General features: G+C 70.2%; 3 protein-coding genes and 1 long non-coding RNA gene across 5 annotated transcripts; 3 read left to right on the top strand and 1 right to left on the bottom strand.

Annotated features, from left to right (window-relative positions):
- Positions 1-1,480: 1,480 nt before the first annotated feature.
- ANTKMT (adenine nucleotide translocase lysine methyltransferase) lies at positions 1,481-3,234 on the top strand. Its single transcript, XM_037504612.2, has 5 exons — positions 1,481-1,683; positions 1,975-2,079; positions 2,175-2,315; positions 2,459-2,509; positions 2,611-3,234. Exons 1-5 carry the CDS (start codon positions 1,522-1,524, stop codon positions 2,830-2,832), a joined length of 681 nt encoding a protein of 226 aa, XP_037360509.1. The 5' UTR covers positions 1,481-1,521; the 3' UTR covers positions 2,833-3,234.
- A 3,888-nt stretch (positions 3,235-7,122) lies between these two features.
- Positions 7,123-12,865, bottom strand: CIAO3 (cytosolic iron-sulfur assembly component 3). Of its 2 annotated transcripts, XR_008551282.1 has the most exons (12): positions 12,791-12,865; positions 12,389-12,484; positions 11,536-11,679; positions 11,246-11,378; positions 10,918-11,052; positions 10,631-10,749; positions 10,182-10,311; positions 9,973-10,045; positions 9,711-9,848; positions 9,322-9,479; positions 7,593-9,239; positions 7,151-7,164 (listed from the first exon to the last, which is right to left on the bottom strand). XR_008551282.1 is itself a non-coding variant. In XM_037504611.2 (11 exons), the coding sequence occupies exons 1-11, from the start codon at positions 12,854-12,856 to the stop codon at positions 9,001-9,003; spliced, it is 1,431 nt and encodes a 476-aa protein (XP_037360508.1). In that variant the 5' UTR covers positions 12,857-12,865; the 3' UTR covers positions 7,123-9,000. The 2 variants fall into 2 exon arrangements, 1 of the variants encoding a protein (XP_037360508.1); XM_037504611.2 differs by having other exon boundaries at positions 7,123-9,239.
- A 5,627-nt stretch (positions 12,866-18,492) lies between these two features.
- On the top strand, positions 18,493-20,983 carry LOC129145563 (uncharacterized). Its single transcript, XR_008551310.1, has 3 exons — positions 18,493-18,688; positions 19,520-19,621; positions 20,951-20,983. It is a non-coding gene; the product is annotated as an uncharacterized LOC129145563 (long non-coding RNA).
- Positions 20,984-21,056: 73 nt separating this feature from the next.
- LOC119242399 (mesothelin-like) lies at positions 21,057-22,999 on the top strand (the record flags this gene model as incomplete). The annotated part of the gene is made up of 8 exons (XM_037508120.2): positions 21,057-21,129; positions 21,307-21,482; positions 21,554-21,709; positions 21,799-21,941; positions 22,007-22,134; positions 22,291-22,385; positions 22,474-22,660; positions 22,791-22,999. Coding segments are annotated over 8 exons (1,047 nt in total), but the record flags the coding sequence as incomplete, so codon positions are not given.
- Positions 23,000-23,042: the final 43 nt, after the last annotated feature.

The raw sequence follows: 23,042 nt of genomic DNA, 5'->3' as shown, positions 1-23,042 counted from the left end.
CGGCTGCAGGCAGACCCACGCATGTGTCCACAGGACCCCCTAAAGCCCTAAAGCCAGAAACATCCTCCACGCGGTTTTGCCCCTTCACCTAGACTAAAAAGAGGGAGGGAGGTGGACAAAAAATAGGCGGGCATTAAAGACGGACCCATGTCTGCTCTGAAACCAAGCCCTCTCAGCGGCAGCCGTCCCCGCGCCTGCACTGCACCTCACCGGACAGTGACCATCGCGGGTGTAGGGTAAGGAAAAAATATCAGGCTTTTCTACCCTCCTGCCAGTAGGATAGATGAGGGAATCCTGTGGTCCTGAATGCATGCCTGATGGCGGGCACCTGAAGTGGGTACACCTGGGCTGAAAGACTGGGTGGCCTCACGGGGACGCCAGCAGAAGCTGAGAGAAAGAGAAGCCGAGAGAGATGCCAAGAACGAACGGAAGCTGAGAAGAAGAGAAGCAGAGAGAACGCCAGAGAGCCCAGATAGAGTGAGGATTTGCTGGGGGCTAGGACTGCCAGCCTCCCGGCCTCCCCGCACTCCTGCCTGCCATATGCCTGGTCAATCCAAGTAAAAGTCTTGCAAAAGCCACTGAAGACTCGGACTCCTCCTTTATCCGCTCTGCTGGATCAGGGAACCTGCTCAGTGTCCTTCCTGCCCCTACAGTGGGGGAGGGCCTCGCAGGCTGGTCAGCCAGGTGTGGCCACCCTGCGTCGCGTGGGGGCATCAGGGACCCCCGGAGGGATGGGGCAACCTGCGTGAGTCCTCACCCACAAGGCAAGACCGAAGAGCACAGAGGCTGAGACGTTTCAGCCAAAGCTTTATTTAAAGCGGGGCTGGAACTATTTGCAATAGCTAAGCTATGGAAACAACCCAAATGCCCAAAAACAGATGCCTGCATCAAGAAGATGTGGTACAGGTACACCATGGAATATTACTCGGCAATCAAAAAAGATAAACTCGTGCAGTTTGCAGCAACATGGACGGCGCTGGAAGGGATCGTGCTCCGCGAAATAAGCCAGAAAGAACAAGAAAAATCCCGGTGGTCTCACTCATAGCAGGAACCTAGAAATCCTAAATAAGGGACCAGAAAATGACTAATTATAACAAAGAAAAAAATAAAGCCGACAAGCAACCACGGGCCAGGGGCGCACTGCGGGGGGGAGAGGGATTGGGGTCACAATGGGGGGGTGCAAGCGTGGGGCGCACAACCAAGATGAAAACGCATACATTGTGCAAAAATGAAAAATGATGTAAGAATTATATAAAATATATTAAAGAGAAAAAATAAGAATAAAGCGGGGCCGGAGGCGGGAAGCCAGCGAGGGCGTCCACGCGCGACAGCGGCCGGCCCGGCCCAGGCGGCCCCGCGCCGAACGCGAGCCGCGGCGGGGCGGGCTGCGCGGTCGGAACCCGCGGGCACGGCCCCGTCGCCGGGCGGAGCGGGCGGCGCACGGACCGGCGCTTCTGGAGCGCGTCACTTCCGGCCGCGCGGACGGTGGGGGGCCGGCCCCGAGCCGCCGGTCCCGTAGCCATGGAGCAGGACGACCCGGCCGAGGCGCTGACGGAGCTTCGCGGGCGGCAGCTTGGCGCGTGGGAGCTGCTGCAGGCGGCGGCGGGCTCGGGCCTGGCCGCCTACGCCGTGTGGGCGCTGCTGCTGCAGCCGGGCTTCCGGCGCGTGCCGCTGCGGCTGCAGGTGCGGGCGGGCCCCGGGTGTGCGGGCCGCTGTGGGCGGGGCCCCGGGTGGGCGGGGCCCGGAGGGGGAGCCGCGGTGGGCGGGGCCGCGGTGGGCGGGGCCTGGGGCGTGCCGGGCAGGTGCTGGCCTGGGGCGGGCGTGCAGGGCCGGGCTGGGCAGCGCACAGGCCAGGCTGTGGCGGGACGCTCTTGCCCAGCCGGGTTGCGGTGCTGGGAGCCGGGAGGCCGACCTTCCACGCCCGTGCCTTTGCGGGGAGTGGGAGCGGCCAGTGGAGTCCAGCCCCGCCCCCAGGTGCCCTACGTGGGTGCGAGTCCGCGCCAGGTGCAGAACGTGCTGTCGCTGCTGCGCGGCCGTCCCGGGAAGACGGTGGATCTGGGCTCCGGCGACGGCAGGATCGTAAGGGGGGGTTTGTGTCGGGGGCGGGGGTCGCCCCCTCCGGCCCTGCCAGCGTGGGCCTCCCACCCCCTGCTGCCTGTGCCCCTTGCCCGCAGGTGCTGGCAGCCCACAGGTGCGGGCTCCGCCCAGCCCTGGGCTACGAGCTGAACCCGTGGCTGCTGGGGCTGGCGCGGCTGCACGCCTGGAGGGCGGGCTGTGCCGCCAGCGTGAGCTACCGCAGGGAGGACCTCTGGAAGGTAACCCTGGCGCCTCGGGCACCCCCGTCTCCACGCTGCCGCTCTGGCTCCACCTGCTGACGCCCTGGTAGCTCTGCCGCGGTGTGGGAGGGCTGGGCCGGGAAGGCACTGCGACCCCAGCCCACGGCCCCCTCTCCTTGCAGGCGAGCCTGCGGGACTGCCACAACGTGTCTGTGTTCCTGGCCCCCAGCGTGGTAGGTCCAGGGGTTCTCCCAGCTGTGGGCGGGGCAGGGGGGTAGGCGGGCAGCTTGTTCCCGCACCCGCCCACCCCCCATCCCCCCCTCTCCCCCCACAGCTCCCGCTGCTGGAAGACAAGCTGCAGGCGGAGCTGCCCGCGGGGGCCCGCGTAGTGTCCGGGCGCTTCCCTCTCCCCACCTGGCAGCCCACGGCGGTGGTGGGCGAGGGTCTGGACCGAGTCTGGGCCTATGACATCCAGCCTAGGGGGCCAGCCAGGCAGGCTCGCCTGGCACCTGGTGCTGCCTTAGCCCCCAAGGCCCCCGGCTCTCAGGCTGGCTGACAACACAATAAAGACTCTGGACCGGCCCCCCCAGTCCTGCTGTACACTGCCAAGCACCCGGGTGCGGGGGCTGCCTGCCGCCGGGAGCGCCGTCTCCCCAGGTGACCGGCTACTGGCTGTGGGTCCTCGGGCGCTGGGGCTTGTCCAAAGGCGCAGCCCCTGCTTCCCAGGGGTCCCTTCTAACCACGAGCATCCTCAGCCTCAGGATCTCCTGCTTGTACCTGCGCAGAGAGGTCGGGCTTAGCCGCCGCGAGGCCATGGGCCAGTGCGGGCCAAGGCTCCCCCGAGAGCCCACCTGCTCAGGTGCTGGTCCACGTATTCCTGGAGCTCAGAAAGCTGCTCTTCAGCCCTGGTGGCCCGGACCAGCAGCTGTGCCCGGTCCCGCTCCAGCGCCGCCTATGGAGGGGCACACTGTGGGGGGCGCTGCGGGGGGCCCTGGGGAGGGGGGGTTGGCCTGGCCACTACCTGGGTGCCGAGGGAGAACTCCTGGAGCTTCCGGTGGATCTGGGCCCAGGATGCAGGTTCCAGGCCCCTGGAGGGGTGAGCGGGGCGGGAAGGGCTGGGGGGCTGGACCGGGCCTGCCGCTGGGGCTGTGCCAGGCTTGGAGCTGGGTGGGGTGTTAAGCCACAGGCCGGCTTGGAGGTGGCCCCAGTGTCCTGATAGGCAGTGATACCCCTGCAGGTGTGCCCGGGCCGCAGCACTTACTGTGAGTCTGACGCCCGGAGCTGGGAGGCCTCTCTGGGCCCCTCCTGCGGGGACAGGAGTGGCGTGCTGGGCCTGCCGGGCGTGGGCTGCCTTCGGGCCAGGGGCAGGTCCTCGGCCTGGAGTGGGTCTGTGGCTGCCCCCAAGGCCGGGGCGGGGTCCCCCGGGACCCCCCAGAGCTTTGTCTCCTGCCTCACCTGGTCTTCCTGCTGGTGCCCAAGCGCCGGGACCAGGTGCCGGGGTCGCGGCTCCAGGTCCATGGGGACCCTGTCGGTGTCCACTAGTGTCGGCGGCACGGAGCCGCGTGCTGGGCCACCCACCCCGGTGCCCGCCTCTCGAGGACCCACCTCTGGGCAGCCAGGAGGGCCTCGTGTCTCCGGCTCAGGTCTGCCAGGCGCTTGCTGTAGGTGTGGGCGGCCCGGGCCAGCTGCTGCTCGCGGGTGCGGTGGGCTGCCCGGATGCCTTCCACGGCGGCCTCCAGGAGTGTCCGCAGGGTGGGGGCTTCGGGCACCTGCCCTGCCCTCTCAGCCTGCTCCTGTAGGAGATGGGCAGGCTTAGCTGGGAGCGGGTGGGTGGCCGGCAGGGGCCAGGCCCGGGTGCTCCCAGAGGCCACTGCTCGGCACCCGCGCACCACAGCGTCCCGGGCGCAGCGCTGCAGTCGTAGGGCGCACTCCTGACTGAGCTTCTTGAGCTGCAGCTGCAGCCTGGCGTTCTCGGCCTCCACCTGGCGGAGCTGGTCCTGGCAGGTGGACAGCACCTATGGCAGAGACGGCCCTGAGTCCACGGCCACAAGTGGACACTGCTGGGGGCACCCCTCCCTGCCCTCACAGCCGGCGCAGCAGGTCTCACCACAGCCTGTGTGGCCAGCTGATGCCCAGCTGTCCTGGCCTCCTCTCGGGCTCCCTGCAGCTGCCGGCCCAGGGCTGCCCTGCGGGTGGGCGGCTCAGTGAGGCCGGGGTGGGGTGGGGCGCCTCTGCCTCGGGGGACAGCCGCCTGCACCAGGTGAGCCCCCACTCACACGTGGGCCTGCAGCGCCAGCTGCCGGGCCTGGTGCTTCTCCTGCGCCGGGTCCACTTCTCCCTGCGGCAGGGGGGGCACGGGGACCGGTAGGGGGAGGCCCCAGGCCCCGGGGTCCCTGCACTGCCCCTGCCGGGTGACCACACCCGCGCTGCTCCCCAGCTCCTGCTGCTCGTGTTCGGGGCCCGGGTCGCCGGCAGGCTGCTCCTGTGCGGAAGGGAGAGGTGGCTGCCGCCTCCCTGGCCGCACCCCCGCTTCAGCCTCCCCGGCCCACCCGGCCAGATGCCCCCTGCGCTCGCGGAGACCTGGACACCACGGCGGTTGCGGGGTGCCTGCCCGCGCGCCTGTGCCGGGGCCAGGCGGGGCCCGGGGTCCGCCCTGGCCGTGTCCCAGCCCTGCAGCTCCAGCTCCAGCACTCGGCCCTCCAGCCGCAGCACCTGCGGGCGACAGCACCCCTGCTCGGCAGGGCACGTGGTGGGCAGCACGCACCCCAGGCCCAGGCCCGCCAGCGCCCACCTCGCTCTTCAGCTCAAAGATGTCCTCCTCCTGCTGGCCCTGCAGGCGGTGGGCTGCGATCCGCAGGTCGACCAGCTCCTTAGAAATCTGGGGTAGGGGAGAGGGCGCGCCTGTGGGTGTCCAGGGTGCCCTCCCTCCTGCCGCGCCCCGGAGCCCCGCACCTACCCGCAGCCGCTGCTCCTCGCTCAGTTCCAGGTCCCAGGGGCCGGCCGTGTGGAGGCCGCCTGCCCAGGCCGGGGCGCCCCCAGGGGCTCTGGGCAGCCAGTCCTCGGCCTGGGGCAGCACCTGGGCAGAGACCAATCCCCACTCCCCAAGGTGGGCCTCAGGCCTGGGCAGTGGCCTCCAAACCTGCTCCCGCCCTCCCAGGGTGTGTGTCTGCCAAGCACGCGGCCCGGGGTCGGGAGGAAAGGACAGCCGGCCCCCGGGAGGACTCACGCGCTCAGGGGCCTGCGCTGGGCCGGGAGGCCCGGAGTTCGGGCCAGCCGCGCGCTCCATAAGCCCCAGGGGTGAGTCGCGGCCGCCTGGCCTGTTGCGGGGACCCCGCACGGCGTTGCCAAGGCCGCTGCGGTCGGTCCGGTCTGGCAACTCCCGGCCCCACCCAGGAGGGCAGGCGGGCAGCGGGCAGCGGAGGGCGCCTCCCGTGTGGGGCGGCCCCTCCCAGGCGCCCGCCTCACAGACCCGCCTCCGGCGCTCCCCGGTGCGAGGGGAACCGGCGCTTGCAGGAGCGCGCGGGCTGCGGGGACGGGCCCTTGCGCGGGCGCCCGGCCTGCCCTGCGCCTCCTTGGAAGCTCGCTGGGCGCCTCTGGCGCTGGCTGAGCGCGGGGACTGGCCCTCAGCCTGGGGGCAGGGGGCGCAGACGTCCTGGCCGGGGCCGGGGTGGGCTCAGCCGGCGCTCGGAGGGCTTCGTGGAGGAGGAGGTGCTCCGCGGCCCGGCGGGAGGCTGCGCGCTGGACCCGAGCTGGGCCAGGTCGGGGGCCGCTCCCGGTCCAGGCTCCTGACCCGCGGCCCAGGGTCGGGGTCGGGCTCGGCGCCGGCCGGTGGGCAGAGCCTGCGGCGTCCGGACGCACAGGGGTCTTCCAGCCCGTCCCGGGAGAGGGGCGCGAGGCGATTGTGCGGAGTGACCCTGCCTCGCACGCCCTTGCCTGGGGGTCTGGGGTCAGGCCCCTCTCCCTGAGGAAGGGGCTGGGGCGGCGGAGCTCGGCCCCGCGCGGTGAAGTTGTAGGGACACTGCATGGACCTGGTCATCCAGGAGCACACGAGGGACGCCATGCGGTGCCCAAGAGGGTGCCCAAGAGGTGAGGCTGTGGGTGGCGGGACAGTGCTGGCGGATAAGCAGCCTGGCCGACGCTGGTCACCACGAAGCCAGGCTCCTCGGGAATCTTGGTTGGCGCTTGTGCCCTGGCTACTTGGGCTCCATGTCCTCTGATGCCCTTTGGCCTCTTCGCCTTCATCCAGTGCCTGCTGCCCGCTCTGTCGAGCCTGTACACCCCAGCTCCGCCAGGGGCACCCGGCCCCTCTCCCTGGCTGGCCCAGGGAGGAGTGGTGGGGTGGTGGTGGGGGGCAGCTCACCTGTCTCCCTTCGGGCTGCTGGAGATCGTGGGCCAGCAGCAGGTGTCACAGACCACCCAAAACCACTGCTGACCAGGGGCAGGCCCAGGGGACCTCTCCTGCCAGGTGGCCCAGGCTAGGTGTCAACGAGTGCTTCGCCAACCTGCAGGCTGAAGCTGGCCAGCGTGGGCCAGGAGCAGGACGCCCTCCCCTCAGCCCGAGCTTGGGGCTGTCCACCTGCGCTGCCTCCCGAAGCCAGGCTGCACCGGCTGCTTCCACGGGTGTCTGACCATGGGCTGTGGGCCCACCAGGAGGTCCTGGCCCAGATGCTGGCCACCCTGCCGCCCCCCACTGGGCAGGGCATGGAGCTTGTGCCCCCCAGCTGAGGGACGCAAGGTGGTCCCAACACACCTCTGGACCGCACAGGTGGAAGCCCAGCAGCAACCATCCATGGGAGGGCCAGGCTGGCCTGCTCCGAGCCCAGGCTGCAGGTGCCCGGGCAGTGGTCTTGATTGCGGCAGCCCCTGCCGCTGAACGCCAGTGACCTTGCTGGAAAGAGGGAGGCCTTCACTGAGACACATAGTCCATCCGAGTGAATAAGACCCCCTTCCCCTGTGCGCTGGACTGGACAGTCAATGACGGGTAAGATCGGGGCGGACTACAGCAGGCACTGGCCAGCCTCACGTCTGCGACTCCTGACGACCTAAGACAGGCGCAGTCCCCGAGGGGCTTCATCATGATGAAGGTAGGTTAGCAATCTTTGGCGCTCAAATCAGAGAAATGGCTAAAGGCCTGTAAGCCTAATTCAGGCATTAAGCCCGCAGTGAAAAACCCCTTCTTTTGGCTGAGACCGTGCGTCGCCTACAAACCAGCCTGATGGCGTCACCAACAAAACGGTTTAACTATTAACCAGTTGGTCATTGTTCCTGCAGAAGCAGCAACATAGCAACCAGTCTGTAATCACACCCTTTTCTTACCTACTTGACTTTTTCTATAGATGTGTAAAATCAGTTTCAGGAAACGCAGGATGAAGAAAACAGTGTGTGGTAAAAGTAGTTTCGGAATAATCATCATGCTTCTCACATGAGTCAAAACCACAAAAATTAAATGCTTACATAGAAAAAATACTGTTCGTGATCGTTAAATGTAAAATACAACAGTAGTTAAATATTAATACTTTCTGATTATGAGCGGTATTGGGAAAGAAACAAGAAAAACTAACTTGAGAAATGCTGTTCTGTATAATCAGAAATAACTGTGTAGAAATAGATTCCTCTAATCGGAACCTTGCGATTGTTTAGCCTTCCACGCCATGGCACGTCGATCGCGTGTCCCTGAATGATGAAGCAAATGTCTTGCGTGTGACTAAACATCTCATGCTGAGAAAAAATGAACTTGTATGAAATCATCCCTTGTTAGAAAAGGAATGAAAGTGTATGGTGATTTTGAGCACATCACATTCAGATCTTCACTCTTGAAGTGTGTCTGTCTGTCATTTCTGCGCCGAATCCTTGACCGCCTAGCTCAGTCTCTCATCCCTGGGTCAGCCTTGCTAACCCACCGCTGCGCCGGTCGGCGCCACTTGATGGGTCTGGGCAGATGCAGATGGTCACAGGGCTCCCAGGTCCAGGCTATGACTGAGCCCAGCCAGCTGCCCAGCTCTCCAAGGCCCACAGGCGCCCCAGCTGCACGACAGGAGGATGACTCCATCAGGCGTCCACCTGGGGCGAAGCCACCAGGACGGTGGACCAATCGGGGTGCCGGGCAGCGCAGGCCCAGGCCCTCCTCACACTGCAGCAGGACTTGAGTGACCCCCCCAGCACCCACAGGGCCAGCCCTCTCTGGCTGGAAAGTGAGCACCTGGCACTGCCTGCCCTGTACACGGCCCCTGGGTGCCTGCGGTCCCCGGCAGACTGGACATAAAGCTGGCAGGGCCGGTCTCGGTGCCGCACAAGGAGCCAGTGGGGGCGATGTAGAAATCCTTTATAGCAGCAGGGCTGGGGGACAGGCCCTGAGGGAGGGGCCAAGGCCTGGCGCTGGCCAGCCCAGCCCAAGCACGCAGATTCAGGCCATGATAGACGCAGGTCCAGGTGGGGGCGGTGCCAACGTGGTGGGTGCCCAGCACAGGCCTCTGCTGCCACCGCCATGCTGCTGCTCCCGGGATCCTGAAGCTGGCGCTGTCCCCCGACCCCACGCTCTAAGTTCCCAGGAAGCGGCGCGCTGGGGCCCGTGGCATGGGGGGGACGGGCCTCACTAGGCCCAGCCCCGCTGGTGAGTCAGGGAGGCCCGGCCAGAGTGTCTGTGTCCCTGTGTCTTGGCTGGCACCTCTGTGGCCAGCCCTGGGGTCTCAGGGCCCGACTTCCTGCCGGCCTGCGCCCGAGGCGGCTACCACCGGAGGCTGAGGCCGGGGCTGGCCGCAGGCACCGCACGGTAGGCTGTGTGCAACAGGCGGCCGGCGCGCTCCGAGCCCTCGCCCTGCAGCCAGTCCTCGTACAGCTCCCGCACACCGGCCGCGTCCTCGGGCGCCTCCGTGCTGACCGCGCCGTACAGCCCCTCCACACGCTGCAGCAGCTCCTTGCCCCGGCCGTCGGGGGCCTTCAGCTGGCCCCCGCCATTCAGGCAGCCTGGGGGGGCAGTGCAAGGTCAGGGGTGCTGGCGCGCCCCGCCAGCCCCGCCCCTCCCGGCTGGCCCTGCCCCCGCCGGCACCTGCTGGGCAGGCCATGACCTCCACGTAGTGGTAGGGGCAGCGGCCGCGCCGCAGCTTCTGCACCAGGTTCTGGATGTTGCGGAAGCCGTAGGCAGCAGCGAAGCGCAGCAGGACCTGGCCCCCCTGCTCCAGTGTCACCTCCTGGAAGTCCTTGTTCCTGTGGCCCAGACCCCGCTCAGCAGGCAGCCGCCCCACACGGAGCCACAGCCTGCCCTCCCAGCCTGCAGTGGGCGCCGCGGGAGCCCTTTCCAACCCCGCGGGGCCCCTGCCACCCCACGTGCCAAGCAAGGAGAATCCCGTCTGCGCCGCACCGGCTGCCTGGCCCCTGCTCTAGGGCATATGCCCCAGGCCACAGGAGGGCCTACTGCTACTCGGGCTGCCCCCTGACCTCAGGGGTCTGTAGGTGACCTCATCCACGTGGATCCCGAAAAGCTCCCGGGCTGCGTGCCGGAACACGTGCTCCAGGTAGCCGCCCGAGCCCCCGCCCCGGTGGCCGGTGGGCTCCTGGGCGTGGGCGCCGCTGCTCCTGGCGGGGGACAGCATGGGCTGAGGCGGGGCCGACCGGTGTCCCCAGGCTGCCCCACATGCCCACCTGGGCCGCTCGCAGGGCGCCCAGCCCCCAGGCCGATGCCCCTGCAGCGGAGACTCACAGAGTGTCCAGGGGGGCCGGCTCCACCTCCGACAGGGACACCCCTTCCTCCTCCAGCAGCCGGAAGACCTCTCCTGTGCCAGACCGCGGTGCACTGAGCCCGGAGGACATGGCCAGTCCGGGGCCCAACGTGGGGGTCACACGCGAGGCGCCCCTCTCACCCCCAGAGACCCCTGCCACGGCGCGAGGGGCTGCAGGCCGCAGGCCCACCTGTGGTGACGACGCAGTCCACCTCCCGGGTCTGGTGTTCCTCGCTGAAGAAGTCGGGCCGGGCTGCCTCCAGCTTCTTGTCGTAGCACGGCATCACTGCCACGTGGTAAATCCCGCCCGGGCTCACGCGCTGCAGCGTGGACATGCAGGCGCTGACCCAGCCGCCGGCCCCCTTTGGGCCTGGGGCCGCAGAGGTGGGGCCGGGGCCACAGGATCTGAGGACGCGCCTGATTACCAGCCACGCTCCCGGAGGGCAGACCCTGGTCAGGCTCCTCCTCCCCTACCAGGCTGCACAGCACCGCCGCCCGGGCCAGCAGGGCCTTTTGTCACCCAGTCCAGGTAACCCAGCACCCCGGGAGCCACTGGGTGGCAGGCGAGGTCTCCACACCTCCCCAGGGCGACAGGCAGCGCCCACACCTGCCTCTCCAGTGCGCAAGGCCGGCTGTCACCTGCTGCTGGGCGAGGAAGTCCTTGACCAGCACACCCATGACCTGCTGCGGGGAGCGGGCGGTGCTGAGGTGGGGCACCAGGACGCTTCCGTGGACCTTCTCGGCGTAGCAGATCCAGCCTGCGCCACAGGGAGCAGCCTTGTCTGATCCTGCCCCACGCTGTCTCGCCCTCCCGCGGGCCTTGATGGGGAGGCAGCCCGTCCCGCCATGGGCTCCCTGGTCCCTGAGGCGCCGGGGGTGATGAGGGCTGCTGGGCGCGCGGCCTGGCCCAGCCCCAAGACGCCCACCTGGGCAGGCGGAGCTCAGCACGGGCAGGGGCTTCTGGGCGCCAGCCTGGCCGCGGAAGCGCCTCACGAACTCGCGCTGACTCTCCAGGAGGCTGAAGTTCCTGGCGAAGGTGGTGTCCAGCACACGGTCGGCCCCTGGAGGTGAGGCCGCCCCGCTCAGCCCTGCAGCCGCGGTGGGGGCCAAGGGGCCAACGGGAGAAGGGCGGGGCGGGGCAGGCTCTCAGGGCGGGCACTGACTCAGTGCTGGGCCAGCCTGGATGGCAGGCGGCCTGGGAGCGCCTGGGAGGCTCCAGTTCCGGGGAGGCGAGAGAGCCCCCCACGTGGCTACCTAGCTTTTTAAAGAACGCTGTCAGCTTCCGGGCAGTGTCCGTGGAGTCCAGCTGAAACCTGGCGGCCAGGGACGCTCTGGACTGGGGCGAGATGGAGACCACAACCAGCCTCCGCTGGCCTGGCGCCGCCGCCTGTGAGGCAGAGACACTGCTTGGCACGGTGGGCCCGGCCCAGCCTCCCCGGCAGTGAGCCCCAGCACTCGTGGCAATCAGGAGACCTGGAGAGGCCCAGGGCAGGGCCCCAGAGCAGGTGGGGTTAAAGGACCATCCCCAAACTACCAGCGCGTACCTTGTTAGCTTCCAGAACCTTCCGCAGCTCCTCGTGGCTCTGCTGGGTGACGAGCACAGTCTCTGCCGAGGTGATGCAGCCACTGCAGGCCAGGCAGTCATCCAGCGAGACCTGGGCCTTCTCCAGCTTCCGCACCCCTCCATCCTGGGTGGACAGCGTGGGCAGAGGGCCGCCTGCATGAGCTCTGGGGGTCCTGGGGCACCGGCTGCCCGTGTTCAGGCTCGGACTCGGCACAGCCAGCTGGCGGTCAGACCCACGCACAGTGGCCTGCTCCTGCCAGGGTCAGAGCTGACCAGCCCGGGCCACAGGGGCCTGGGGACAGAAATGTTGGCAGCCAGCTCCAAAGGGAGAAGAGGCAGTGTGGGGACACAGGACGGGCAAGGTGGGGAGCTGAGAAGGCGGTGGCGCCAGCACAGAGAGGTGGGGAGGCAGAGGCACGGACACCGGCTGTGGGGGCCCAGGCGACGCTCAGCGGCTTTGGGCCATCCCAACCAAGCCCCTCCCCGATTCTGCGAGGGCCGGACGGCCAGGTCCGCCCAGGGCTGCCGAGGGCCAGCGCTCCCTTCCAGCCATCTGGGGGCTGCGGGCGTGACACTGTGCCAGCAGGACCCCAGGAGCTCCCCAACTTCTCAAGGTGACCACTGCTGCTCTGCACAGTGGGGTCCAGCGCACCCAGCTCCCCCGAGTCCCTTCATTTGAAGGAACCCCTCACGAAGTCTTCTCCCTAAAAAAGAGCGGTCCCGGGGCCCCGATCCCCGTTCTGCCCACGGGGACTGGCGGGGACGAGGCCGGGGTCAGGTCACTTGCGGCCCGACGGAGGCGGCTGTCCCGGCGGTCACCGAACCGGCCTCACCTGGCCGACCTGGAAGTAGCTGCCGTCGTCTTCGATGCGGATCCTGGCCGCCCCGCCCGCGGGCCCCTTCTCCACCTTCACGGGCTTGACGCAGTCCTGCCGCGGCACGCGCACCGGCTCGCGGGGTCCCCCGCCCCGCCCCGCCCCGCCCCGCCCCGCCCGAGGGCTCCTCCCCGCGCCCGCCCCGCCGTCTGCGCGGCAGCAGGGGCCGCTCCGGGGCCATCGCCCCCAGGGCCGGCCGGTCCCCCCGCGGCGCCCCCCGCCCGCCCGCGCCCCGCGCCCGCCCGCTCCGGCGTCCCCCGCGTGGCGGCGTCGGGGGCACGGGCGGGGGGCGCAGCGGGACCCCGGGCGCCGGCCCCAGGCGGGTGCCCGCCCGCCGGCCAGGCCGCCCCGCCCGCCCACCTGGGACGGCCCGAGGAAGTCGTCCAGGTCCGTCAGCTGCAGCGCCCCGCTAAAGGGCGACGCCATGGCGGCCACACCGCCGCCGGGCAACGCGCGCAGAGGCCGCCAAGGGGCGCGAAACGGCCAGCGCTTCCGCCACACTGCCGGAAAGCGCGCCGCTCGGCGCATGCGCCCCGCGCCGGTCCCCCGGGAGCGCGCCCCCTGCCGGCGAGCCCGGGCACAGCGGCTCTCAGCGCGCGCGCTCCCCTGATCCCCGGCCCCCCACGGCCCCCCGCCGGCGCCGTGGGCCCCGCCTGGACCTGGCCGGAGGCGGCCTCGACGCCCCGGCTCCCCCGGCCAGGTGCGGCTCCCCGCCACGCGCCGGAGCCTGCGGAGCGGCATCACCTTGGCAGGTGTGCGCCCAGGCCCGGAGCGGCACCCACTTTCCATCCAAGCAGACACAGGTAGGAGCGAGGGGACACCCCGCTGGAGCGGAGCCTCGGGCCTGCGGACCCCAGTTGCTCGGTCACGGCCTCCTCGACCCTTTCCTGCTATTTTGGGGGCCAGCTCCGCAGACCAGCACCCCGAAGCTCCATACCCCCATGAGCCTGCGCCCCCCACAGTCCGCGGCCACGCCCACACCCCCTCGCCCCGCAGCCTCGCGCAGCCCAGCGCCGCGACTGGACATCGGCTCCACCTGCCGGGTCGCCGGGGCCAGCCGCCCGGCCCACCTGCTGCCGCTCGCTCGGCCTCGGGGCACAGGGGGAGCGGGGTGCCCCCCCCCGCTCCCACCCCGAAGCGCAACACCCGAGCCAGGGCTGGGCTGGGCGGGGCGCCCCAGAGTGGGCGGGGTCGCCGAAGGCTCCAGGGAGGGCGGCGGACACTGCGGGCAGCGGGAGGGGGCTGGGCGGGGCGGCTGGGGGCTGGGGGCTTCGCCGCGGGGCGGGGACTCTCATGGGGGCCCCAGCTCCCGAGCCCGCGTGCCCGGAGCTGGCCCAGGGGAGCAGGGGGTTCCAGGGGAGACGGCGCCCGAGGAGAGGCGGGTGGGCCGCGCTGTGGCCGCGAGAGCTGCCCGCGGGGAGGGCGCGAGGCAGAGGCGGGCGTGGGGCCGGCGGGTGCAGGACCCCAGCCCGGCCCCCAGCGCGCCCCGCCCCGCCCGCCGGGCGCCCCGAGGCTTCCCCCGCTCCTCAGGCTTCGGCCGCCGGCCCGGGGGCCTCGGGCAGCTGCCGGCTGCCCCGGCGGCGGGAGGACGGGCGGGAGGAGGCCCCGCTGGGCGCCCGCGCAGCGTCCACGCGGGCGGCCATTCCCGGGACGCGTCTCCAGGCTGAGCGCGCGCAGCAGCGGCCGCTCCGGGGCCAGCCCGGGCGCGGGGCGGGGCGCCCGGCGGTGAACGGGCACCACGGCCGAGCAGGCCCGAGCGGGAGCCGGGCACGGGGGCGGGAGCCGCTCCGCATGGAGCCGCGGCCCCTCCGGGGGCTTTTATTAGCCGCGGCGCCCCTGGGGCGCTCCGTGCCGGCGGCGCCCCGGGGCCTGCTCCGTATTTTGCAAATTGTTTCATCATCATCATCATTAGCGGGTATTTACCGCGCCCTTCCCGCCGTGCCAGCTGGCGCGCGCTGCGCCCTCCCTCGCCGGGGTGTCCCGCCGCTGGAGCGGCCCTGCCGGGAGGTGGGCGCATCTCCCGAGACCCGCGGGGCCCTCCCGCTGGGGCCGCAGACCAGGGAGTGACAGCGCGGAAATCAGTTTCCTCAGCCTGGGGCCAGGACGCGGGCAGGGGTGGGGCTGCTGCCCCCACGCGCGCAGGCCCTTCTCCCCGGGGCTGGGGCGGGGCCTGGCACTGCCCTGAGCCCCGCGTCTGGGGGCTCCCCTCTGTCCGTCCCCTCTTGCCTTGTAAAGACCCCGGCAGGGCCACCTGGGACCAGGACCACCCATCTGCAGACCCTCGGCCATGTCCACCAAGACGCCCAGGCAGGTCCTGCCAGCCTCTGCGGACACGCCCCCTGGGGTCGCCACCCAGCAGCGAGGCCAAGGCAGCCCTGTGGCTGCCCAGGGTGGGCTCCCCGCACTGCAGCCCCTCCTGCGGGGGCCAAGGGGCAGGGCGGGTGAGGCCTGGGGGCGGCCAGCAGGCCTTGGCCGGGTGGGACGGGCCAGTGGATGCTGGGGCGGGGCACTGGGCAGGCGTGTGGCTGTAGGACAGCGGTGCCCTCTCCACGGGCCTGTGGAGGATTAGGACTCCCAGACATGGGGGAGGAGCGAGGGTACCCCTGCTCTGGCGGCTGGGCTGCAGGGAGCGGGCGAGAGGCCTGTGGCCTGCGGGGGGCCAGGCCTCCCATCAGGGGGCAGCTGCTCAGGCCCCCAGGGAGCACCCGCTGGGGAGCGGGGAGGGGAGACGCGCTGCCTCCCATCCGCCTGTGCCCGGGATGGTGCGGGCTGTTTGGTCGGAGTTAGTGTGGGGGCAAAGGCAGGGCCCCTGAGAAGCCGGGTCTGGTGGACTTGGGGCACCCCCCAGCCCCTCTGCTCCAAGCATCTCCAGCCCTGAGTGTGGGGTGCTGGGTGAGAAGGGCCCCAAGGGGCGGATGTGCCGGCGGTGGGTGCTGGACCCGGGCCCAGAGCTGGAGGAAAAGCGGCTTCCCCCGAGACTGGGCGCGTGGGGCTCCCTGGCGCCCCCAGGCCTGGCTCCAGGCGCTGCCGCGAGGGCGTATTTGTGAAGGAAATTGCTGCAGGCTGAGCGCGTCATTAGCGGCATAATCATCGCGCCGCCTTTCCGCTGGGGCCGCCACAGCTTGTCAACAGGTGTCACCCCGGCACCGGCCCTGGAGGCCATGCGCGCGTCGCAATTAGCAGCTAATGAGGAGGCCTGCGTGACCCGCTCCTCCGGGAGGCCGGCTGCCGGCAGGGACAGCGCCCAAGGGTGCAGGAGTAAGCCCGGCCCTGCAGGGGCTGCCCTCTGCCCCACCCTGGGCTGCAAGAAGCAGGAAGGGTGGTGGGGCTCCCACCCTGCAGCAGTGATGCTCAGGTTCCTGGGAGGACCCGTGCACTACACTCCTGTCCAGACCACACATGTGAGAGCTCAGCTGTCCAGAGCACACCTGTCCAGAGCTCACCTGTCCAGAATTCACCTGTCCAGAGCTCACCTGTCCAGAGCACACCTGTCCAGAGCAACCTGTCCAGAGCTCACCTGTCCAGAATTCACCTGTCCAGAGCTCACCTGTCCAGAGCACACCTGTCCAGAGCTCACCTGTCCAGAGCACACCTGTCCAGAGCAACCTGTCCAGAGCTCACCTGTCCAGAACACACCTGTCCAGAGCTCACCTGTCCAGAACACACCTGTCCAGAGCTCACCTGTCCAGAGCTCACTTGTCCAGAGCACACCTGTCCAGAGCACACATGTCTAGAGCTCACCTGTCCAGAGCACACCTGTCCAGAGCAACCTGTCCAGAGCTCACCTGTCCAGAATTCACCTGTCCAGAGCTCACCTGTCCAGAGCACACCTGTCCAGAGCTCACCTGTCCAGAGCACACCTGTCCAGAGCAACCTGTCCAGAGCTCACCTGTCCAGAACACACCTGTCCAGAGCTCACCTGTCCAGAACACACCTGTCCAGAGCTCACCTGTCCAGAGCACACCTGTCCAGAGCTCACCTGTCCAGAGCTCACCTGTCCAGAGCACACCTGTCCAGAGCTCACCTGTCCAGAACACACCTGTCCAGAGCTCACCTGTCCAGAGCACACCTGTCCAGAGCAACCTGTCCAGAGCTCACCTGTCCAGAACACACCTGTCCAGAGCTCACCTGTCCAGAGCACACCTGTCCAGAGCTCACCTGTCCAGAGCACACCTGTCCAGAGCAACCTGTCCAGAGCTCACCTGTCCAGAGCTCACCTGTCCAGAGCTCACCTGTCCAGAGCACACCTGTCTGCGGCATGTTGGCCTTGCCCCAGCAGTGCTAGGTCCAAGCAGAGGACCCAGCAGCCACATCAGTGCCGTGGCTAGAGGTTTCCCCTCCTTCCCTGGCCAGCTGCTGGGGCCGGGGGTTAGGCCAGGAAGCCCAGGGCGGTGACCCTCCTCTGTCACTGGGCCCTGCAGCCACACTGGGTACTCAGCCTCCCGAGCCACAGAGGGGCCGCCTGGCCTCGGAGAGGCATGGACCCGGGAGCGTGGGGGCTGCATGGGGCGGAGTGCCCGAGGTGCTCCCCAGGCCTAGTGACCACAGCCCCCGCCCGCCCTGGGACCCACAGCCGCTGGGCCATCTCCGTGCTCCTCAGGCCTGGCCTCAGGGGCCTACCTGGGGGCGCAGGAACCACGTCTCGGCGCTGTGAAGCTGTCCACAGCCCCTGCGGCCTGAGTTCCATCCCCGGCCAGGGAGCTGCCCACAGGGCGCGGCAGACCCCTCCTGTCTCCCCGCTGCTCCTCAGCAGTGTGCTTCGGTCCATCTGTCTGCTCTGTTCCCCGCTCTGTCTCTGGGGAGTCCTCTCACCCCCACCTCTGGCCTGCACCCCAGTTCTTTTAGCATAAATTTAAAAATCTTCAAAAAAATACATAAAACAGAACGTGGTATTGGCTCAAGCGCGGATGTGTGGGTCACCAGGATGGAGGAGTGGAGGACCCAGAAGTCAGCATGTGCTGCCGGGACCCCTGCGCTCCCCCCCCGCCCCCGCGGCCCCCCTTTGCCCTCACGAAGAGCCGGCCTGGTTCGCTGCTCTTTTTGGAGACGGTTTTGTTTCCTCTGTTAGTCTGGGCTGTGTGTGTTCTGCCTCAAGAACAGGAGCATCTCGGGTGACTCCTCTCACCCTCCCGCGCATCTGGCCTGTACCCCGGTTCTTGTGTAGAAATAAATACATCTTAAAAAAAGAAAAGAAAGAACAGGAGCAGGGCCTGCCTGGTGGTGCGGGCGGTTGAGCACCGCTCTGTGAAGCCTCTGCAGCGCCGCTTCCATGCCGGCCGGAGGGTCCCGCAGGGCGCGCACACCTCTCCTGCCGCCCGCTGGCCCTCAGCAGTGGATTTCCTCAGTCTGTCCGCTCTGCTCCCCGCTGACTCTGGTGGATCCTCTCACCCTCCCGCACATCTGGCCTGTACCCCAGCTTTTGTATAAATTAAAAAAATAAATAAATCTTAAAAAAAAAAGAACCGGAGCAGGAGTAGGGTATCCTAGCGTGGGGCCTTGGCGTGGCCACCGTGGGGGTCACTACGGGGGTCACTGTGGTGGGGGGGTCACTTGGGGGCACTTTGGGGGATCATTGAGGGGGTCCCTGCGGGGGACGGCATTCTTTGCCCCGGGCAGCGCAGCCTCTCCGTTGGTCCCAGCGCGTCCGTGACTTCCCCGAGGCGCCGTCTTCTGTCCGGCAGCCGTGAAGCCCTGGTGCGTGTGCTCCTGTCTCCCCGAGCTGACTCCTGCCTGGCGGCACTTGGCATGATTTCAGTCTCTGCGGCTTCGCTGACCATGGCCTTGTGTCCCGCGTGGGCAGTACTGGACACTCCCACAGCCCCAGACGTCCGCCCCCCGTGGCCACGGGCCGGAAACTGCTCCGAGCAGCCCTCCTGCCGGCATCCCCAGCCCGGCCCGGTGGAGCGCTCAGGAGTGGGGCTGGGGCTGGCCGGGCCCTCGAGGCCTCCCTGTCGCCTCGGGCCCAGGCCAGGAGCTCCAGTCTCACCACAAGGGAGGCGCGGGGGCCAGGAAGCCAGGCCTGGGCAGCTCCCCCACCTGTGCGGACGGCTGCCCGCCCGGACCCCACGCCCACCAGTGCCAGGCAGCTCTCCCGCCCTCTTCACTGGCTGATGCCAGGCAGGGCCCACCCACATTCCTGCTGTGGGAGCAGCCGCTCCCAGCCAGCCCAGCCTCATTTGTTTCCCTGGACAGACCCGAGAGGCTGTGACCCTCCACCGCCCAGCACCCAGCGGAGGAAGCCGAGGCAGAGGAGCCCAGGTTGGCTGACCACCCTGGATGCCAGGGTCACCCTGCGCTGGGCCCAGTGCCCAGGCTCAAGAGGGGTGGGAGGGTGTCCTGTGTGTGGGGGGCACTCCAGCTGCCGAGCCGGGGGGCAGGCCAAGTGAGCAGGCCAGTGAGCAGGCCAGCTCCTCCCCCACCCCCGCTGCCTCCCGTGGGCCCTGCCTGGGCTCCCCGTGCTTGGGAAGGGGTGAGACCCCTGGGAAGCGGGTGCCCTCCGAGCCAGCCCCAGCCCGGCCTCCTGGCCCTGGTGCCGCCTGGCCGGCTGTTCACACTGCTCCTCGGAGGCCTGAGGCAGGGAACACGGTCTGGGCCAAGACCAGGGACCCAGCAGTATGGGAGGGTCTCCTGCGGGGGACAGGAGTGGGTAGGACAGGCTAGGCTGCCCCAGCCTGCCCAGGAGGGGCTGCTCCCCTCACAGCTGCAGCTGCTTCCCTGGTGGCCCCTTGGGGGCCTCATCACCCCGCAAGGCGCCGGCGGCCTGGGGGCAGGCTGGGCAGGAGGGCAGGCCAGTTGGCTGTGGCCAGGCCCCCTAGGGCCCACAGGGCCTGAGCTTGCCCTGGCCGGGGACGCCCCCTCTACCAGCCCTGGCGAGAGGGAGGGTGGCCGCGCCCGGGGTTGGCTTCTCAGCGTCCGCCCAGAGGGGTGAGGCTGCCAGCCCCACCCACCGCGCCGGCACCCTCAGACACCCCCACCCCACAGGAAGGGCCCCGTGGGCGGGTCCGCTGGTGGGGCTGAGGTGGTGGCGCTGCCGGGAGGCCCCAGCCTCACCTGGGCCGGCACTGGCGGGCGGCCGTGTGGGGGGCACAGGCCCTTCCTGCCCAAGCGCAGACCCCAAGGTGGCGGCCCCACGGACCATGGCTGGAGAGCCCCGCGCCCACAGAGGCCTCCTGCTCCTGCTGCTCAGCCTGGGTGAGTGCGGCCGCGCCGTCCTGGGCGGCTGGGACCCAGGGGGCCTCGCGTCCACTGCCCCCCAGCTGCGGCGCGGTCCCTGGCCCCAGGCCGGCCCCCAGCGGCTCAGGCCCCAGGACCGCGTCGGGTGCCAGGAGGACAGTCCAGTGCTGGGGGCAGGGGGCGTGGGGCGGGCGGCTGCCCCCTGGAGGCCCCTCTGTCTGTCCTGGGGTGCGGGGTGGGGAGTGGGGTGGGGGAGAGGGCAGGCACAGCCGGCAGCCCCGCCCCCGAGCCTGGCCCCGCCCCGCAGGGTGGGCGCTGCCTCCGGAGGCCCCGCCCCCGAGCCTGGCCCCGCCCCGCAGGGTGGGCGCTGCCTCCGGAGGCCCCGCCCCTGAGTCTGGCCCCGCCCCGCAGGGTGGGCGCTGCCTCTGGAGGCCCCGCCCCTGAGCCTGGCCCCGCCCCACAGGATGGGCGCTGCCTCCCGAGGCCCCGCCCCTGAGTCTGGCCCCGCCTCGCAGGGTGGGCGCTGCCTCTGGAGGCCCCGCCCCTGAGCCTGGCCCCGCCCCACAGGGTGGGCGCTGCCTCCCGAGGCCCCGCCCCCGAGCCTGGCCCCGCCCCACAGGGTGGGCGCTGCCTCCCGAGGCCCCGCCCCTGAGCCTGGCCCCGCCCCACAGGGTGGGCGCTGCCTCCCGAGGCCCCGCCCCTGAGCCTGGCCCCGCCCCGCAGGGTGGGCGCTGCCTCCCGAGGCCCCGCCCCTGAGCCTGGCCCCGCCTCGCAGGGTGGGTGCTGCCTCTGGAGGCCCCGCCCCTGAGCCTGGCCCCGCCCCACAGGGTGGGCGCTGCCTCCGGAGGCCCCGCCCCTGAGCCTGGCCCCGCCCCGCAGGGTGGGCGCTGCCTCCCGAGGCCCCGCCCCTGAGCCTGGCCCCGCCCCGCAGGGTGGGCGCTGCCTCCCGAGGCCCCGCCCCTGAGCCTGGCCCCGCCTCGCAGGGTGGGTGCTGCCTCTGGAGGCCCCGCCCCTGAGCCTGGCCCCGCCCCGCAGGGTGGGCGCTGCCTCCGGAGGCCCCGCCCCTGAGCCTGGCCCCGCCCCGCAGGGTGGGCGCTGCCTCCCGAGGCCCCGCCCCTGAGCCTGGCCCCGCCCCGCAGGGTGGGCGCTGCCTCCCGAGGCCCCGCCCCTGAGCCTGGCCCCGCCTCGCAGGGTGGGCGCTGCCTCTGGAGGCCCCGCCCCTGAGCCTGGCCCCGCCCCGCAGGGTGGGCGCTGCCTCCCGAGGCCCCGCCCCTGAGCCTGGCCCCGCCCCGCAGGGTGGGCGCTGCCTCCCGAGGCCCCGCCCCTGAGCCTGGCCCCGCCCCGCAGGGTGGGCGCCGCCTCCGGAGGCCGCGGACGCAGCTCGGGTAAGCCCCTCGCGGAGGCCGGGCGGGCCGGGCGGCCCCGCAGCTCCCACAGCCGCGCTCTGTCCTAGGGCGCCGCGGGCCCGTCCCAGCAGCGCCCGGAGCCGGCAGGCGTCCTCCCGAGCGTCCGGCCGGCCGCAGCGAGTAAGCGAGGCGCGGCCCTGGGGGCGGGGGGCTCGCGCGGCGGCCTCTGCGGCTGTGCCGCAGCTGGGTCCGCAGGAGCTTCCGTAGTAGCCGAGTCACCCCACTTCGCCGATGGGCACACAAGCCCGGAGAGGCGCTCGCGGGGCGCTGGGCGGAGCCTGACGCGTGCGCCCGCAGGGGCCTGTCCCCCGGGGCGGAGCCCGGCCGCCGTGGACGAGAGGCTCGTCCTCTACGAGGACTGGGAGCTGGAGGCCTGCGTGGACGCGGCCCTGCTGGACGCGCAGATGGACCGGGTCAGCCTGATGCCCTTCACCTACCAGCAGCTCCGCGTTTTCAAGTGCAAGCTGGACGAGGTAGCGCGCGCCCAGCCCCGCCCGCGGTGAGCCACCTGGCCGCGGAGCGGGGCACTTAGGCCACCCTGCAGCTCCACCCGCAGGGCTACCCCGAGACCCTGGTCAGGCGCCTGGGGAGCTTCTTCCTGGAGGTCACCCCCGAGGATGTCCACAAGTGGAATGTGACATCCCTGGAAACCGTGATGTCTCTGCTCAGAGCCAGTGAAGGCCGGAAAGTGGACGCCCAGGTGGCCTTCCAGGGCGGACAGGTGGAGGTGGTGCTGTCAGGGGAGGGGCTCTCCTGGGCACTACGGCCCCTCTGTATCTCCTCCTACAGGTGGCCGCCCTGATTGTCCGCTATGTAGCGGGAGGTGGCCAGCTGGACCATGCCACCCTGACCGCCCTGGCCGCTGTCTGCCCCGCCTCCCTGTGTGCCCTCAGCCCCCAGCAGCTGCGCTCAGTGCCTCCCAGTGTGCTCTGGTGAGTGCGGGCCTGTGGGCGGGGGCAAGGTCCCCGCTGTCTCACTGCCAGCCCGCTGCCCCCAGGGCCGTCCAGCCCGCGGACCTGGATGCGTGCCGCCCACCGCAGATGGACGCGCTCTACCGCGTGGCCCGCGCCGCCCTGGGGAACCTGAGCGGGTCTGAGCGCCTCTCGAGGATCAAGCCCTTCCTGGGTGAGGCTGCAGCCGCCTCCTGCTGCCCGGGTGGGCAGGGGAGACCCTGCGCGCTCTGAACCCCACTGGGCGGCAGTCCCGGGCCCAGAACCTCTCAGGAACAGGGGTGCGGGGGGCTTGGCGCTCCGTGTGGGCTCAGGCCCCTCCCTCTGGCAGGCGGGGCCCCCTCAGAGGACCTGCGGGCTCTTGCTGGACAGAATCTAACCCTGGACGTAGCTACGTTCAAGAAGCTGCAGCTAGAGGCGGTGCTGGTACGGCCCCGAGGGAGGGGCCGAGGGGGCGCGGCGGCCGGCGGGGGTGTGGCTGGGCGCCCTGACGGCCGCCTGGGGGCTCTGGCAGTCCCTGACCGTTTCCGAGGTGCAGAGACTCCTGGGTCCCAACGTGCTGGGCCTGAAGGCCGAGCAGCACAGCAGCCCCGTGCGCGACTGGCTCTTGCGCCAGCCACAGGGCCAGCTGGACCGGCTGGGTTTGGGGCTCCTGGGGGGCATCCCCAATGGCTACCTGGTCCTGGACCTCCGCCGCCAAGGTGCGGGGCGGGGGGGGGGGCGGTTGACGGGGGGGGGCACGTGGGGGCGGCAGGGAAGGGGAGCGCAGGGGTGGGGGAGGGGCGCGGGGGGCCAGGGCGCAGGTCTCTGACTCAGCCCCTCTCTGGATAGAGGCCCTTGCCAGGGGTCCCCACCTTCTTGGGCCTGGACCTGCGCTCGCGTTGACCCCCATCCTGCTCCTGGCCGGGACCCTGAACTGAGCTCACCTCGGAGGCGGGAGCAGGACCCCACCCCACGCCCTGCCCCGCTGCGGGACCCTGCAGGCCGGGCCGACGGGGCAGTGCTGGCGCCCCGCCAGGGTTGGGGTTCAATAAAGAGGCCTTGCCCCTCCGTGGAGGTCGTGCTGCTGGGGCGGCCGCGGGG

Source organism: Talpa occidentalis, unplaced genomic scaffold, assembly GCF_014898055.3.
Source record: "Talpa occidentalis isolate TD23 unplaced genomic scaffold, MPIMG_talOcc4v2.1 talOcc4.12, whole genome shotgun sequence".
Classification (NCBI taxonomy): domain Eukaryota; kingdom Metazoa; phylum Chordata; class Mammalia; order Eulipotyphla; family Talpidae; genus Talpa; species Talpa occidentalis.
Note: the sequence above shows the minus strand (reverse complement) of the source record. Positions and strands in the feature narration are given on the sequence as shown.